The following is a 16,903-nucleotide window of genomic DNA, read 5'->3' on the forward strand; positions in this document are numbered from 1 at the left end:
TACCAAGTTTCGTTAAGATATCTCAATTTTTACTCGAGTTATCGTGTGCACAGACGGACGGACGGACGGACAGACAGTCACCGCTTAATCGATTTCTCTTTTCATTCTGATCATTTATGTATAAATTTGTCTATATCTATCTCGATTCGTTTTGCGTGTTACAAACAACCGTTATGTGAACAAAGTTATAATACCCTTGTGCACAAGTGCGCTCGCTTATAAAAATTAACAATACAATAAAATTAAGTATACATACATACATAGATCAATACGCAAAACTTTTTAGCTCATAACGATTGAATAGTCTCTACACATGCTATGATGACTCATGCTTGCGACGTAATACAGAAGTACTGCACATTAAAACTGGTATATCTCGAGAAAGAAAAATCGAATCGCAACAACCGAAAATGAATTTTAAGGAGGAAGAGTAATACTAAATGGTGCCCTAAGTATAAATGAGCAAAAAAAGTTGATGTTTTCATAATATAATCTCAAATATTGCCAAAAACCGTGTCTTTGGCGCTTTGAGGTTAAGATATCTCAAAATTCTAGTGCTAGTAGAGCAATTGTGCGGCCAGATTTGGATTCAGCACCAAGAAACGATGGGTTTTACTCAGGTGGTAAAAAATCAAAATTTGAAGAATTTTAAGAAATTAAATACATTAACAATTAAAAATACACAGATAAAATATTTAATAATTGAAAACATTAATTAGAAAAACAGAAAAATAAATAAACATGAATAAACATAATTTAGCTTGCAATAGTCAATAACCACGTTTTCAAGAAATTTTTAGAGAAATACGGAAGTATAAGGTTCTTGAAGCTGCCTCTAGACAATTACTTCCTTAGCGACTGAGGAAGGGAGTTCCAAAGTCTAACAGCGTTACCGAAAAACAGTCGGGACGAGCATAAGTAGTTGAACTTGGGCAAAATTAGGGTTAAAGAGCGAGAGCATTTATATCAGTTTTTCATATAGGTATTCCGGTTTCCCATGAGTAATTAGCTTAAAGATAAAGATGCAGTTCCCGGCATTTAAGAAATTTTGTAAGTCGCAGCCAAGTATCGAGTTTCTCAACAAAGAAAGAAGGTCAAACTTCTTCAGACCGTATACGTATCTCGTGCAAATCCTCATTTAGTCTGTAGCTAAGGTCTTCGACCAACCCTATTCTGTTGGAGAGATACAGTTGAACGTTATCTGCATACGCATGTACATGGGCATTTAAGCATCTCGTAAATATATCGTTGATAAATATACTAAATAGTAGAGGGTTAAAAATGGAGCCTTGTGGCACGCCTGAAGAGATGCGGGCAAGTTCAGAGAGCTTATTATCAGACTTAACTTTTTGGAATCTATTACTTCAGTAATCTTTAAGCAGCCTTACTGCGCTTTCACTGAACCCAAAATAGTTATCTAACTTATTACACAACAATGTGTGATTAACGGAACCAAAGGCTTTGGAGAAATCGAGTAGGCAAAGCAAGGTAAGGTGGCCTTGATCGAAAGGGTGACGAATATCATCCAACACTTTTACAATTGCCGTTGGACAACTATGATGGGGCCTGAAACCAGATTGAAGTTGACTCAGCAGCTTATTCTTTTCAATAAAATCCATAACTATAAGACTTTCGAATACTTTGGAAAGTCCCGGTAAAATGCTTAATGGCCTAAAATGACACGGGGAAGGGGCACCCGGTTTTTTAGCTATAGGTGTAACAGTGGCTACTTTCCATGCGGCAGGGAAAGATGAAGTAGTAAAGCAGTGATTAATTGTGTGCGTAAAACTACTCAATATATATGGTAAAATAATCTTAATGAATTTAATAGGGAGCTCATCTGCAACCACGGCATTTGATTTTATCCGAAGAACGCACTTAGCTACGTCGTCCTCAAAGACTGAATTGAATTTAAATTTTTCTGCCAAGTAAGACTTAACAGGTACGCTCCTTGGAACCAATCCACCATTATTCGATGGACAGTTTTTGGATACAAAGAACTCATTTAGCAATCAACCGTTTCAAATTTGACCACAACTGCTTGGGAGGCAAGCATGAATTTGCAACTTCAGCTTTTTATCAATCACGGTTGTGTTTTAGTGCACTTAAATTTGTAGATTCAGTTCTGCCACAGCTTTAAATATTTCAAATTATTTCAGGTTTTGACTATATCGGAGAAATTTTAGTTCAGGGAAAAAGCACTAAGAAATGCACTAAGCACTAAATAATTTTTTTGGCGTTTTAATTTTCAAAAAACACTAAATCTGGTGCTTAAAGCACCAAGTTGGCAACTATTCATATACATATTAGGTTTGTTCCAAACGCTCTCCGGGCTGTTTCGGTAATTAGAGCGTAAAAATAAGTTACTCTCTCACAAGTGTCAAAAATGTGTCAACCAGTGTTTCCGTTTAAGCCCTTTGGTGGCTAGATTTAGTTACCACATACTGTTTTTGGCCACATAAATTTAAAATTGCCCCTAGCCCTTTTTTTAGCTCCTTGAGGAATTTATTCNAGTTCAGGGAAAAAGCACTAAGAAATGCACTAAGCACTAAATAATTTTTTTGGCGTTTTAATTTTCAAAAAACACTAAATCTGGTGCTTAAAGCACCAAGTTGGCAACTATTCATATACATATTAGGTTTGTTCCAAACGCTCTCCGGGCTGTTTCGGTAATTAGAGCGTAAAAATAAGTTACTCTCTCACAAGTGTCAAAAATGTGTCAACCAGTGTTTCCGTTTAAGCCCTTTGGTGGCTAGATTTAGTTACCACATACTGTTTTTGGCCACATAAATTTAAAATTGCCCCTAGCCCTTTTTTTAGCTCCTTGAGGAATTTATTCATACTTGGTATGAAAAAGTTGTATATGCTGAATTTGATGTCATTTTTTTTCATTTATGTAAGGATGAATTTATATATATGTATATGTATCGTAGGTTCCTTACGTTTTTATATATGCATAATTTGTTAAACGGCCCATGATGTCGATTGACCGTGTATGTTCTTGTGGTGTGATTGTACCAGCTGCTGGTGCGACTTCAAAAACTATTTGAAAATTTTATGATTGTGCCAGCATGCTGGTGTCGTGAGTAGTGAAATTAGCTCATGTTTCTAAGTAAAAAGTATTTTAGCGGAAATTTCTTGCATATTATGAGTCAAAGCTGTGTTTGTGGAGATTAAGTTCACGATATTGCAGTTGTGAATTTAAAAAAAGCAATGTTTAGCAAAATGGTAGAAAAATTATGAAATTTCGGCTCTAATCATTTCGATCTTTCCCAGACCACATTTGTAAAGAAATAAATATTATACCAGCATGCTGGTAAGTTATATGCTTCGAGCCTGATGGTACAAACACTTGATGGAGTCAGCAAGCTGGTGTCGTATGTTTCCCCTTTTATACAAAAAGGCTTTTGGTTGGACAAAATCTTAGCTTTTTTTCCAGAGTTCATTGTTTTTCTATACCATTTCTTATGTATGTATATGTGTACAAAATTTTGGCTACCATTTTTAGCCACAACGACTTTTTTAGCTCTTTTTAGCCCTGTTTTTAAATTAATTTTGCTACCACTAAAAAATGATTCGCGGCAACACTGGTGTAGTCAGTAGGGATGGTTAATGGGGGGTTTAATTAAGATTTTTTCCGAATTTCGAATATTACCCGATCATTCGATTACTCGATTCGCAATTTGTGGTGAAAATTCGATTTGATTCGAATTTTTTCGAATTTGCAACATTTTTTTGACTGAAAATTTAATGGTGTGTAAGAATGATACTCAAATCGAAAAAGAAATTCAAGGAAACTTGCATTAATGTGATTAATTATCCGTATCACACTTCTTAGCCTCTCAAACAGCAAAATACAAATCATAAGTATTTATCAAGTAATTATCTAAAAAAAAATCAGAAAGAATCCAAAAAGTTATGAAAAGTATCATGTATTTTTTGTTGTACCAATTAAAAATAATAACAAAATTTATATTATACTAAGTTTTTGGGAGGTATATTGAGATTGGTTTATTTTTCTTGCTTTACAAAAACAAATAAATTTATACATACTTCACGTTAGATACTTATACAACTAATAAAAAAGCGTTACATTTAATGACAACGTATGATTTGCTTTTTAAAGCGAGAACTTTAAGTAAACAAGGAACACAAAAATAGGGCAAGAAGATTTCTACAGGGTGTCTCAGAAGTAACGTGCCAAACTTTTAGGGAAAGGTAGGTGGGGGAGGTGAAGGGACACGAATTTCGATACGATACGATACCATATCGATACTTTTGGCATTCCATACCGATATTTTTTACTCGATAGTTTTAAAACGATATTTTTTGGAATCGAGTACCGGAATCCTAGTATCATATCGACTGTCATAAGCTCAAATTAGTCAGCTTTCAGACACGTCACGTCTTGCTTTCAAGTCTGCTCGTTCCAAGGCGAAGGAGGTGAGAAGAAAGGGGAAGAGTGCAGCTACCTCCCATTTAAAGAACACCGAACTTGAATTCAATAAAAGTTGACGCGTCTGGAAACAAATAGAACACACAAAGAGAATGCGAAAAAATTGCTTTCAAGACTTATCTGACCCGAGCTTCTCCTTCGATTTGTTGCGCGCGCCTTGATGTTGTTCCACAAAGGGCGTTTTTATGAGAAGCTGTTTTTTATCGCAGAAATACGCTCGGAGGTTTCTAATCACTTTCTCAGATATCTGTTTTGAACTTTGGTATCGATATTTGCGATATCGAGTCTTTTTATTGCGATATTAATGGGTACCCAATATTTTTCAAGCGATACTTAAAATGAGTACCATATCGATAATTTCGGTTCGATATCGTATCCCTAGGGGGGTGAGCTCTCTGATAAACAAAAAAATTTCAGGTAAAAGTGTCATCGTTTTTGAAATATTTACATTTAAAAAAAAACAATCGTGCCTTTTTCATGTATTTTCTTTAACTGCATCTACAAACCAGGCTATGCTTAGTAAATTTTTATGTAAAATACTTCTAGATAGTTGCTTCTCCATACTCAAATGGAATGTAGCTAAAATATATTAAGGAACCATCATAAAATTAGGACTATTTTGGGATTTTTAACTTTTTGATATTTTCTTCCCCAACTTTGACTATCTCTGGTGAAAAAAACTTTACTGACCTATAACATTACATACAAAAATTGCTCATTTAATAAAGATTTCAGAAATGTGCCACTCTTACTGTTTCGATTAGAAAAAAATAGCCGCTTTTGTGGGCAAAGGACTGAGACACGCTAGAATGTATTTAACAAATTTAAATTTAAGTTGCTCTTGTTACCGACCAATGACATGCTAAATAATACAAAGGTACATTATTACCTGCTCCTGACATTATTTTATGTTACTTACCGGAATTCGGACTAGGGTCTATAACAAAGGCTATATCTATCAATATTTTTTGTGAAGGATACATGAGTTGTTGGAAGAAAAATTTATTCATTTATGGATAAAATATGCTCAAATTGGGGACCTTCTACTCTAATACAAGCTCGGCACCTTTTAAGAAAAGACGCTTTTAGAAATCTTAAACTCAATTGGGCTATCTCAGCAGCAGCTCCATTTATTTGTTCCCGTAAATGCTCTTCGTTTTGAATTGTTTTTGAATAAATTTTGTCCTTAAGACAGCCACAGTAGAAAAAATCTAGCACTCAGTCCTTTGCCGACAAAAGCGATAATAACTTTTTTTTCTATTCGAAACAGTAAGAGTGGCACCTTCCTGAAATCTTTATTAAATTAGCAATTTTTTTATGTAATGTAAAGTTATAGCTCAGTAATTTTTTTTTTTCACCAGAGAAAGTTGGTCAATATCAAAAATTAAAAATCCCAAAATTGTCCTAATTTTATGATGGTTCCTTAATATATTTTAACTACATTGCATTTGAGTATGGAGAAGCAACTGTCTGGAAGTATTTTACATAAAAAATTTACCCGGTTTGTAGATGCAGTTAAAGAAAATACATGAAAATGCACGATTTTTTAATAAAAAAAAATGTAAATATTTCAAAAACGGTGACAGTGTTACCTGAAATTTTTTTTATTTTTATTATGTAATGAAAACGCCTTTCACACCAAATGAGCAGCTGTTAGTTGAAACAGTGTTTGATATCAGTAATTTTCATATAATTAAAACCAACCATTTATAAGCAGGGAACGGATTTTATGGAAATTGCCTTTTTTTCTGCTAAAGAGATAGAGTATATTCGATTAAGAATGTCCACGATTTAGCTTTCCCTGATTCCATATATACACATTTGATGTTGCCTTTTTTGCCCTTTTTTAAGATATTTGCCTTTTTTGCCTTTTTTAAGATATTTGCCATTTTTTAACTTTTCTACCTTTAAAAAAGTGATTATCGCATTTACAATTTTTTTTTAAGATTAAAAAATATACACATGCCCATGCGGCTTATAGAAGCGCAGGGACCTCTTGCCAAATTGGTGTTGGAAAAACTCAAAGCCGTTTTCTTAGCTAACGTAGGCTTGGAGACAATAAGGGGTGTGGACAAAATTGTAAAGGGCGAGGAAAACGCCCTTCATCCTGATAATATGAACGTTTCAAACGTTCCATATTTAAATTGGGCTCCACTCTATCAACTTACGTCGAGCACACATTAAGTACATTCAAGGCTTTTCTTCGCGAAAATCGAATGAAAATGCTGCCAGAAAACTTCGAAATGCAATTTGTGGTCCAATGTTACTACAACTATACAGATTAAAGTTTTATGAGTTAGAAACTCAAAAGGATAAAATAGCAGGGACCGAAAATAATCGTTATCATGAAGGATTCTTATTAAAAAATCATTGTATAATCGTTATTTTATGATTTATATTTTTTCAATCAAAAATAATCGTTATTCTTTGATTTTTTTTTTTTCGATCAAAAATAATCGTTATTTTATGATTTTTATTTTTTCGACCATTTTTAATCGTTACTTTATGATTTTTATTTTTTTGATCATTTTTAATCGTAATACTATGATTTTTATTTTTTCGATCATTTTTAATCGTTACTTTATGGTTTTTATTTTTTTGATCATTTTTAATCGTTATAGTNTTTTTTTTTTTCGATCAAAAATAATCGTTATTTTATGATTTTTATTTTTTCGACCATTTTTAATCGTTACTTTATGATTTTTATTTTTTCGATCATTTTTAATCGTTATACTATGATTTTAGTTTTTCCGATCAAAAATAGAAGTTATTCTTAGTTTTTTAATGTGTAAACTGAATGTGCACAGATTTGACTTAAAAAAAAGTTTTACAAGGCATGCTTATGTACACAGTAAAGTCGGAATCGTAATGCTCTCACCCCCTAGGATTGTTCTATATCGAAAAAAGTATACCGCAATTTTTATACCTTTCATGAGCATGAAATGGTATTATAAATTTGGTCCGATGTTTGCACGTACTACAATTAGAAGAGATATAGCCATTGAAATGTATACTTAAATGATCAGAACGCCGAGCTTAGTCGATTTAGACATGTACATCTGTCCGTCTGTTTGTATGCAATCTAGTCTCTCAGTTTTCGAGATATCCGGATGAGATTTGTTAGGTGGGTGTATTTTTATAATGCACTAATCATTTGTCGGAACCGGAAGAATCGGGCCACTATAACATATACATAGCTCCCATACAACTGATTCTTCAGATATGAGATTTTTCGCTATAACTCCTCCATTTAAGCAGTTAGGAACATGAAATTTTGCAATACTTTCGCCCATTATCAAAAGAACACTTACAGTGAAAATTACAAAGATCGGTCACTATAATCTATCGCTCCCATACAACTGATTGTTCAGATATAAGATTTTTCGATATAACTCCTCCATTTATGTAGATACGCACATGAAATTTCGCAATATTTCCACCCATTATCAAAAGAATAATTACAATAAAATACAATAAAATGGCGAAGATCGGGTCGCTATAACCTATAGCCTCCATACAACTGATTGTTCAAATATGAGATTTCTTTTTATAACTTCTCCATTTATGCAGCTAGAAACATGAAATTTCGTAATATTTTCACTCCTTATCAACAGAAAGTTTACAGTGAAATGAACAAAGATCGGGTCACTATAACCTTTTTATTACCTCCATACAACTGATTGTTCAGATATGGGGTTTTACTTTGAAACTCCTTTATATGGACAGCTAAAACCCAAGAATTTACACAGTCTACTGAGAAAATCTATGCTTTAAAAGCGNCACAGATTTGACTTAAAAAAAAGTTTTACAAGGCATGCTTATGTACACAGTAAAGTCGGAATCGTAATGCTCTCACCCCCTAGGATTGTTCTATATCGAAAAAAGTATACCGCAATTTTTATACCTTTCATGAGCATGAAATGGTATTATAAATTTGGTCCGATGTTTGCACGTACTACAATTAGAAGAGATATAGCCATTGAAATGTATACTTAAATGATCAGAACGCCGAGCTTAGTCGATTTAGACATGTACATCTGTCCGTCTGTTTGTATGCAATCTAGTCTCTCAGTTTTCGAGATATCCGGATGAGATTTGTTAGGTGGGTGTATTTTTATAATGCACTAATCATTTGTCGGAACCGGAAGAATCGGGCCACTATAACATATACATAGCTCCCATACAACTGATTCTTCAGATATGAGATTTTTCGCTATAACTCCTCCATTTAAGCAGTTAGGAACATGAAATTTTGCAATACTTTCGCCCATTATCAAAAGAACACTTACAGTGAAAATTACAAAGATCGGTCACTATAATCTATCGCTCCCATACAACTGATTGTTCAGATATAAGATTTTTCGATATAACTCCTCCATTTATGTAGATACNCTATAACTCCTCCATTTAAGCAGTTAGGAACATGAAATTTTGCAATACTTTCGCCCATTATCAAAAGAACACTTACAGTGAAAATTACAAAGATCGGTCACTATAATCTATCGCTCCCATACAACTGATTGTTCAGATATAAGATTTTTCGATATAACTCCTCCATTTATGTAGATACGCACATGAAATTTCGCAATATTTCCACCCATTATCAAAAGAATAATTACAATAAAATACAATAAAATGGCGAAGATCGGGTCGCTATAACCTATAGCCTCCATACAACTGATTGTTCAAATATGAGATTTCTTTTTATAACTTCTCCATTTATGCAGCTAGAAACATGAAATTTCGTAATATTTTCACTCCTTATCAACAGAAAGTTTACAGTGAAATGAACAAAGATCGGGTCACTATAACCTTTTTATTACCTCCATACAACTGATTGTTCAGATATGGGGTTTTACTTTGAAACTCCTTTATATGGACAGCTAAAACCCAAGAATTTACACAGTCTACTGAGAAAATCTATGCTTTAAAAGCGTTATCTCCTATACCACTGATTGTTCAGATACCAGTTTTTGCGATATTCTCATAACTGAACAATCAGTTGTATGGGAGATATATGTTATATGGCTCGATTCTTCCGGTTCCGACAAATGATTAGTGCATTATAAAAATACATCCACCTAACAAATCTCATCCGGATATCTCGAAAACTGAGAGACTAGATTGCATACAAACAGACGGGCAGACGGACATGGCTAAATCGACGAAGCTCGACGTTCTGTTCATTTAAGTATACATTTCAATGGGTCTATCTCTTCTAATTGTGGTACTTACAAACATCCGACCAAAGTTATAATACCGTTTCATGCTCATGAAAGGTNTCAGATATAAGATTTTTCGATATAACTCCTCCATTTATGTAGATACGCACATGAAATTTCGCAATATTTCCACCCATTATCAAAAGAATAATTACAATAAAATACAATAAAATGGCGAAGATCGGGTCGCTATAACCTATAGCCTCCATACAACTGATTGTTCAAATATGAGATTTCTTTTTATAACTTCTCCATTTATGCAGCTAGAAACATGAAATTTCGTAATATTTTCACTCCTTATCAACAGAAAGTTTACAGTGAAATGAACAAAGATCGGGTCACTATAACCTTTTTATTACCTCCATACAACTGATTGTTCAGATATGGGGTTTTACTTTGAAACTCCTTTATATGGACAGCTAAAACCCAAGAATTTACACAGTCTACTGAGAAAATCTATGCTTTAAAAGCGTTATCTCCTATACCACTGATTGTTCAGATACCAGTTTTTGCGATATTCTCATAACTGAACAATCAGTTGTATGGGAGATATATGTTATATGGCTCGATTCTTCCGGTTCCGACAAATGATTAGTGCATTATAAAAATACATCCACCTAACAAATCTCATCCGGATATCTCGAAAACTGAGAGACTAGATTGCATACAAACAGACGGGCAGACGGACATGGCTAAATCGACGAAGCTCGACGTTCTGTTCATTTAAGTATACATTTCAATGGGTCTATCTCTTCTAATTGTGGTACTTACAAACATCCGACCAAAGTTATAATACCGTTTCATGCTCATGAAAGGTATAAAAGTAGGGGTATACTTTTTTCGATATAGAACAATCCTAGGGGGTGAGAGCATTACAATTCCACTTTACTGTTTTTGGACCATCCTAGTGTACATATGCATGCCTTGTAAAACTGTTTTTTAAGTCATATCTGTGCACATTCGGTTTTCACATTAAAAAACTAAGAATAACTGCTATTTTTANCGCCCATTATCAAAAGAACACTTACAGTGAAAATTACAAAGATCGGTCACTATAATCTATCGCTCCCATACAACTGATTGTTCAGATATAAGATTTTTCGATATAACTCCTCCATTTATGTAGATACGCACATGAAATTTCGCAATATTTCCACCCATTATCAAAAGAATAATTACAATAAAATACAATAAAATGGCGAAGATCGGGTCGCTATAACCTATAGCCTCCATACAACTGATTGTTCAAATATGAGATTTCTTTTTATAACTTCTCCATTTATGCAGCTAGAAACATGAAATTTCGTAATATTTTCACTCCTTATCAACAGAAAGTTTACAGTGAAATGAACAAAGATCGGGTCACTATAACCTTTTTATTACCTCCATACAACTGATTGTTCAGATATGGGGTTTTACTTTGAAACTCCTTTATATGGACAGCTAAAACCCAAGAATTTACACAGTCTACTGAGAAAATCTATGCTTTAAAAGCGTTATCTCCTATACCACTGATTGTTCAGATACCAGTTTTTGCGATATTCTCATAACTGAACAATCAGTTGTATGGGAGATATATGTTATATGGCTCGATTCTTCCGGTTCCGACAAATGATTAGTGCATTATAAAAATACATCCACCTAACAAATCTCATCCGGATATCTCGAAAACTGAGAGACTAGATTGCATACAAACAGACGGGCAGACGGACATGGCTAAATCGACGAAGCTCGACGTTCTGTTCATTTAAGTATACATTTCAATGGGTCTATCTCTTCTAATTGTGGTACTTACAAACATCCGACCAAAGTTATAATACCGTTTCATGCTCATGAAAGGTATAAAAGTAGGGGTATACTTTTTTCGATATAGAACAATCCTAGGGGGTGAGAGCATTACAATTCCACTTTACTGTTTTTGGACCATCCTAGTGTACATATGCATGCCTTGTAAAACTGTTTTTTAAGTCATATCTGTGCACATTCGGTTTTCACATTAAAAAACTAAGAATAACTGCTATTTTTAATCGAAAAAATTAAAATCATAGTATAACGATTAAAAATGATCGAAAAAAATAAAAATCACAAAATAACGATTAAAAATGATCGAAAAAATAAAAATCATAATATAACGATTAAAGATGATCGAAAAAATAAAAGTCACAGAATAACGATTAAAAATGATCGAAAAAGTAAAAATCATAAAATAACGATTAAAAATGATCGAAAAAATAAAAATCATAGTATAACGATTAAAAACGATCGAAAAAATAAAAATCATAAAATAACCATTAAAAATAATCAAAAAAATACAAATCGCAACATAACGATTAAATTTTGATTTTTATTATAAAAATCATAACGGTTACGGTCCCTGTAAATTAGTCAAAGATTCAAAGTACAAATTTTTCATATAATGAAACTAGTTCATAGTTTTTCTCTTTTTACTTTTAATATAAACATTTCTAAAATAAATGTATTTTTTGATTGTTCTTCGTATTTTCTGTCTTTTTTTAGTGCCTTATTTTGCTTTTTTTTGCAATAGCTAGTGCCTTTTCCTGCCTTTTTTGCTATTTTGTTTTGCCTTTTTTGCAATAGCTAGTGCCTTTTCCTGCCTTTTTCGCTATTTTATTTTGCCTTTTCCAGCCTATTTCGTTATTTTATTTTGCCTTTTTTATAGGGTTTTAGGTCCTAAAAATCCGTTCCCTGATTATAAAGCATCTGAAATCTAATTTATTTTTTATGAATTTATTTGTTTAACTGGGATGTGTAAATATTTAAATCGATAAATACATTTCACTGTGAGTTTAGCGACGTTCCGATATAAGTTTACTCAAATCGCTATTTCGATACTTCTTATATGAGTGAACCGAAAGTATCGATACCTACTTATATCGATAATTTTTCATCCTTTTATATGCAGTAAAGCGAAAGTAAGGCGTTATCTGTGACATACCTTTTGCGACACCTGAGTGGAAGATCGCCCTATCTCAGCGCACATAAGGACAAAGTGACTAATTACGACGACAAAAATAGAAAAGCAAAGGTCTTTAAATCTTATCATACACACCTTTCCAATACTCCTTATAAACCAGTCCACAATGTAACATACACATTTTGACTTTTAACGCAACGCAGCAGCTTAAGCGGAAGCGCAAAGTTGGGTTTTCTATCGTGCGTCGAATTAAATAATTTTTGTTTGAAGCGACGATAAAATAGTTTAGCTTGCCATTTTATTCTTATTACCAACTAATAGTTTTGTCAGCATGGAAACTGAGGCGTGAGGTATGCACTTTATTTTGCGAGTTTTGTTAGTAATATGGTTGTTTGTAAAATGGGTATAATACCTATTTTATAAATTAGCTTTTTTATTGAAAAAATTTTGAAATTCTTATATTAGTTAGAGTTATAAAAAAAGTTCCAACGAGTACAGCAAATTCTCCTCAACAGTTCGAAAATCCAACAAATTGCCAATGTAAAAATATCACGAACTCGTCCCCCCTTTTTCCCCTTCATTAAACAGAGCATTTATTTCTTAAGTCGTTTATTGGGACGAATCGAAATATAGGAGGACGAAAATGTTTACTCCATATCGATGGCTGAGTGGAAGATCGACCAATCTCGGCAGCCAGTTCGAAAACGCCCTATCTCAGAAAAATTTTCAACAACGCTCTATCTCAGAAAACTTTTCAAGAACGCCCTACTTCTGTATTTGATTGAAAAACGACCTATCCCAGAATTTGGTTGAAGAACGCCCTATCTTAGCTGCCGATTCAAAAACGCCCAGCTCAGCTTATTTTCAATGTATTTTCGTTTGAGATAGGGCCTTTTTGAACCGAATTATGAAATAGGGCGTTATTCAACCGAATTCTGAGATAGGGTATTTTTCAATAAAATTCTGAAATAGGGGGTTTTTCAATCAAATTANAGAATTTGGTTGAAGAACGCCCTATCTTAGCTGCCGATTCAAAAACGCCCAGCTCAGCTTATTTTCAATGTATTTTCGTTTGAGATAGGGCCTTTTTGAACCGAATTATGAAATAGGGCGTTATTCAACCGAATTCTGAGATAGGGTATTTTTCAATAAAATTCTGAAATAGGGGGTTTTTCAATCAAATTATGAAGTAGGGCGTTTTTGAAAAGTTTTCTGAGATAGGGCGTTTTCGAACTGGCTGCCGAGATAGGTCGATTTTCCACTCAGCCATCAATATGTGTTTGACAGATTTCAATGTAATTTGGTATCCAGAGTTTTAGTTGTCAATAATTTCGAAACTGATATGAAATTTTCAAAATTCAAAATGGCAGATACAATATGGCGGAAGATATCTTAAAAAATTTATAGATTGTTATGAAGCTTGGTATCCAGAGATTTTCGTCGTCACTGGTTTCGAAATTGATATTAAATTTTCAAAAATCAAACTGGCGGATCCAATATGGTAGACCACTTTTTTAAATTATAGTTTGTTATCAAGCTTGGTATTCAGAGATCCTCGTTTTCTTTGATTACGAAATTGAAATTAAATTTTCAAAATTGAGTGGTGCTAAAGGCAATGCATTGCGTTAAAAATAAAACGCATATTGTTCGGGACGCCATATTTGATCCGCCATTTTGAATTTTTGAAAATATAGCATCAATTTTGAAATCAGTTACGACTAAAATCTCTGGATGCCAAGCTTCATAACAATCTATACAAATTGTGGAAATCGTCCGCCATATTGGATCCGGCACTTTGATATTTTAAAATTAAATTTCAATTTCGAAATCAATGACGACGAAAAGCTCTGGATACCAAGCTTCGTAATAATCTATACATTTTTTAATAAATCGTCCGCCATATTGGATCCGCCATTTTGAATTTTGGAAATTTTTTTAATATTCGAATTTAGTGACGACGAGATTCCCTAATTACCAAATTTCATTGAAATCTATCAAATACATATGGAGTAAATACCAAGCTTCATAAAAATTTACACATTTTTGAAGAAATCGTCCGCCATGTTGGATCCACAATTTTGATTTTTTTAAATTGAGCATCAATGTCGAAATCAGTGACGACGAAATCTCTGGACACCGAGCTTCATAAAAATATAAATATTTTCTAAGAAATCGTCTGCCATATTGAATCCGCAATTCACAATGAATTTTGGAAATTTTCGAAATCAGTGATGATGAAAATCCCTAAATACCAAATTTCATTGAAATCTGTCAAATACATATGGAGTAATCATTTTTTGTCGTCCTATATTGTCGATTCTTCCCTATGTGCAGCGCCCTATTTCAGAATTTGATTGCAAAACGCCCTATCTCTGCTGCCGATTCAAAACGCCCTATCTCAAATATTTTCAATATATTTTCAGTTGAGGTATCCATATATATATTTGTTCATTAGCAACACTAGAAGTAATATGATTACTTAGACAAAAAATTCAACCTTTGAAAGGTTCCCACTAAACTTTACAGCTACAAAGTTTTGCTTGCACTTAGCTGTGGTATCACTAACTTTGTAAAAATATATCCACACTTTAGATTTTGGTGGTGTCATTGCTTAAAGCAATTATTTTTATAAAAACGAAACAATTATTTTCCATATAAAAAATATGGCCGACAAGATATGACACTTGCTCAAATCGATTTGATACAAGTACTTTTCTTTCGATACCAAGTAGGTATGGAAACCAGGATTCTAGTAAAATAAGTAGTTGATATCGAAACAAAAGTATCGAGTACATACTCGTATTTACTTGTATCGGAACATCCCTATATGGGTTAATACTTAACCATTTATCGAAGTTCCGACTGTTCCTTTTTCTTATATATTTTTAATTCATTCGATACATATCTCATACATATGTTTATATCCATGTACTTTTTTTATTTGCATCTCTAAAGCAAATCCCAAATGTAGTCAGAAAAAAAGAAAGTTGCAGAGTTGATTTTTTGCAAATAAAGACGACATTCGATTGTTTCTACAAAAATTCGTTTTTATCCGAATTTTAGCATCATAAAGTTCGATTTCGAAAATTCGCCATCTTGGGGCTAAAGTTCGATTAAAGTTCGAATCTCGAAGCTTCGAATTTCGAATTTACCCATTCCTAGTAGTCAGCATGAAAACAAGTCGTATAGTTTGTATATGTACGAGTACATACCAATAAAGCCATCTTCTTTGCAATGCTCATTTCTCCTCGATGTGAGCTATGTGCATGGCGTGTTTCCTGCCCAAGTGATAAGTAAATTTGAGCGTAGCAAATCGTTATGATGAAAAATGCTCCGCCATTCGATCCAAGAATTGCCACCAAGTACACCGTGTCAATAGGTTCACGTATCTCCATCGGCAAACATATACTGCAAAGAGAATGAAAACTAATTACCACATAATCAAGAGAGGTTAATAATGGCATCCTTTCACTCAAATAATTTCCATCTTGTTATGAAACGCAATCAATCAACAATAACCAAATTACGAACACACACAGAAAAAAATCACGTAGAATTCCAGGAAGCCTTATTGAATATGGATATCTGCCGTTACTACAATATGGGTATCAATCCAACAGTTTTTGAAAGGGAATTTATTTCTAAACTACATGTATGAGGGTTGGCAACTGTTTGCAAAATCAAATGCTACATGAATTAAGGGAACTAAATTGAAATATGTATCACAATATAGGTGTCCGACGGAAGGGGTTTAATACAGGGATCGTAAATAGCAGTTACTTTTTTACAACAGTTAAACTTGGCCAGATATTTTTAAAGTTCGGAAGCCTTTCCGGATAGTAAACAAACGGCTTATCCAAATAAAACAAATAGAAATAACGATCGAAGGCTACCACTTCTGTTTATATTTTTTTTTATAATTTAATACAAAATAAATGCATATACCTACCTGACCCAAGGTTTGCTCTATGGTAATTAAAAAACATGTTTTATTTAAATATTTTTCAATAGCTGGCTTTCTGCGGATTTCCTTGTTTAAATATTTCAGTTTCAAAGCTATTTTAATCCTCTTTCAGTTGATACCAAACTTGTTTAATTTGGAAAAGCGGTTTGTTTATTATTAGGAAAGGACTTTTATTTTCGACGTAAAAATATCAGGCCAAGTTTAGCTGTTGAAAAAAAGGAACTGTTATTTACGGTCCCTGGTTTAATACGGTCTTAGATGGAAAATATTTCGAAGAGGATATCCACCTATTTTAAAAGTCGAATTTAAATTAATTATACTTAAGT

At 33.3% G+C, this 16,903-nt stretch overlaps 1 protein-coding gene across 1 annotated transcript in view; it reads right to left on the reverse strand.

Moving 5' to 3' along the window:
* Nucleotides 1-16,903, reverse strand: part of Lgr1 (Leucine-rich repeat-containing G protein-coupled receptor 1) — a 423,583-nt gene that overhangs the window by 25,447 nt on the left and 381,233 nt on the right. The window contains exon 11 of the mRNA XM_017624060.1: nt 15,826-16,021. Within this exon, the coding sequence (XP_017479549.1) occupies nt 15,826-16,021 (196 nt within the window). The remainder of the gene's footprint in view (nt 1-15,825; nt 16,022-16,903) is intronic.

The sequence above is a fragment of the Rhagoletis zephyria genome, unplaced genomic scaffold (genome assembly GCF_001687245.7).
Source record: "Rhagoletis zephyria isolate East Lansing unplaced genomic scaffold, Rhagoletis_zephyria_1.1 Rzeph_scaffold_00056, whole genome shotgun sequence".
Lineage (NCBI taxonomy): Eukaryota > Metazoa > Arthropoda > Insecta > Diptera > Tephritidae > Rhagoletis > Rhagoletis zephyria.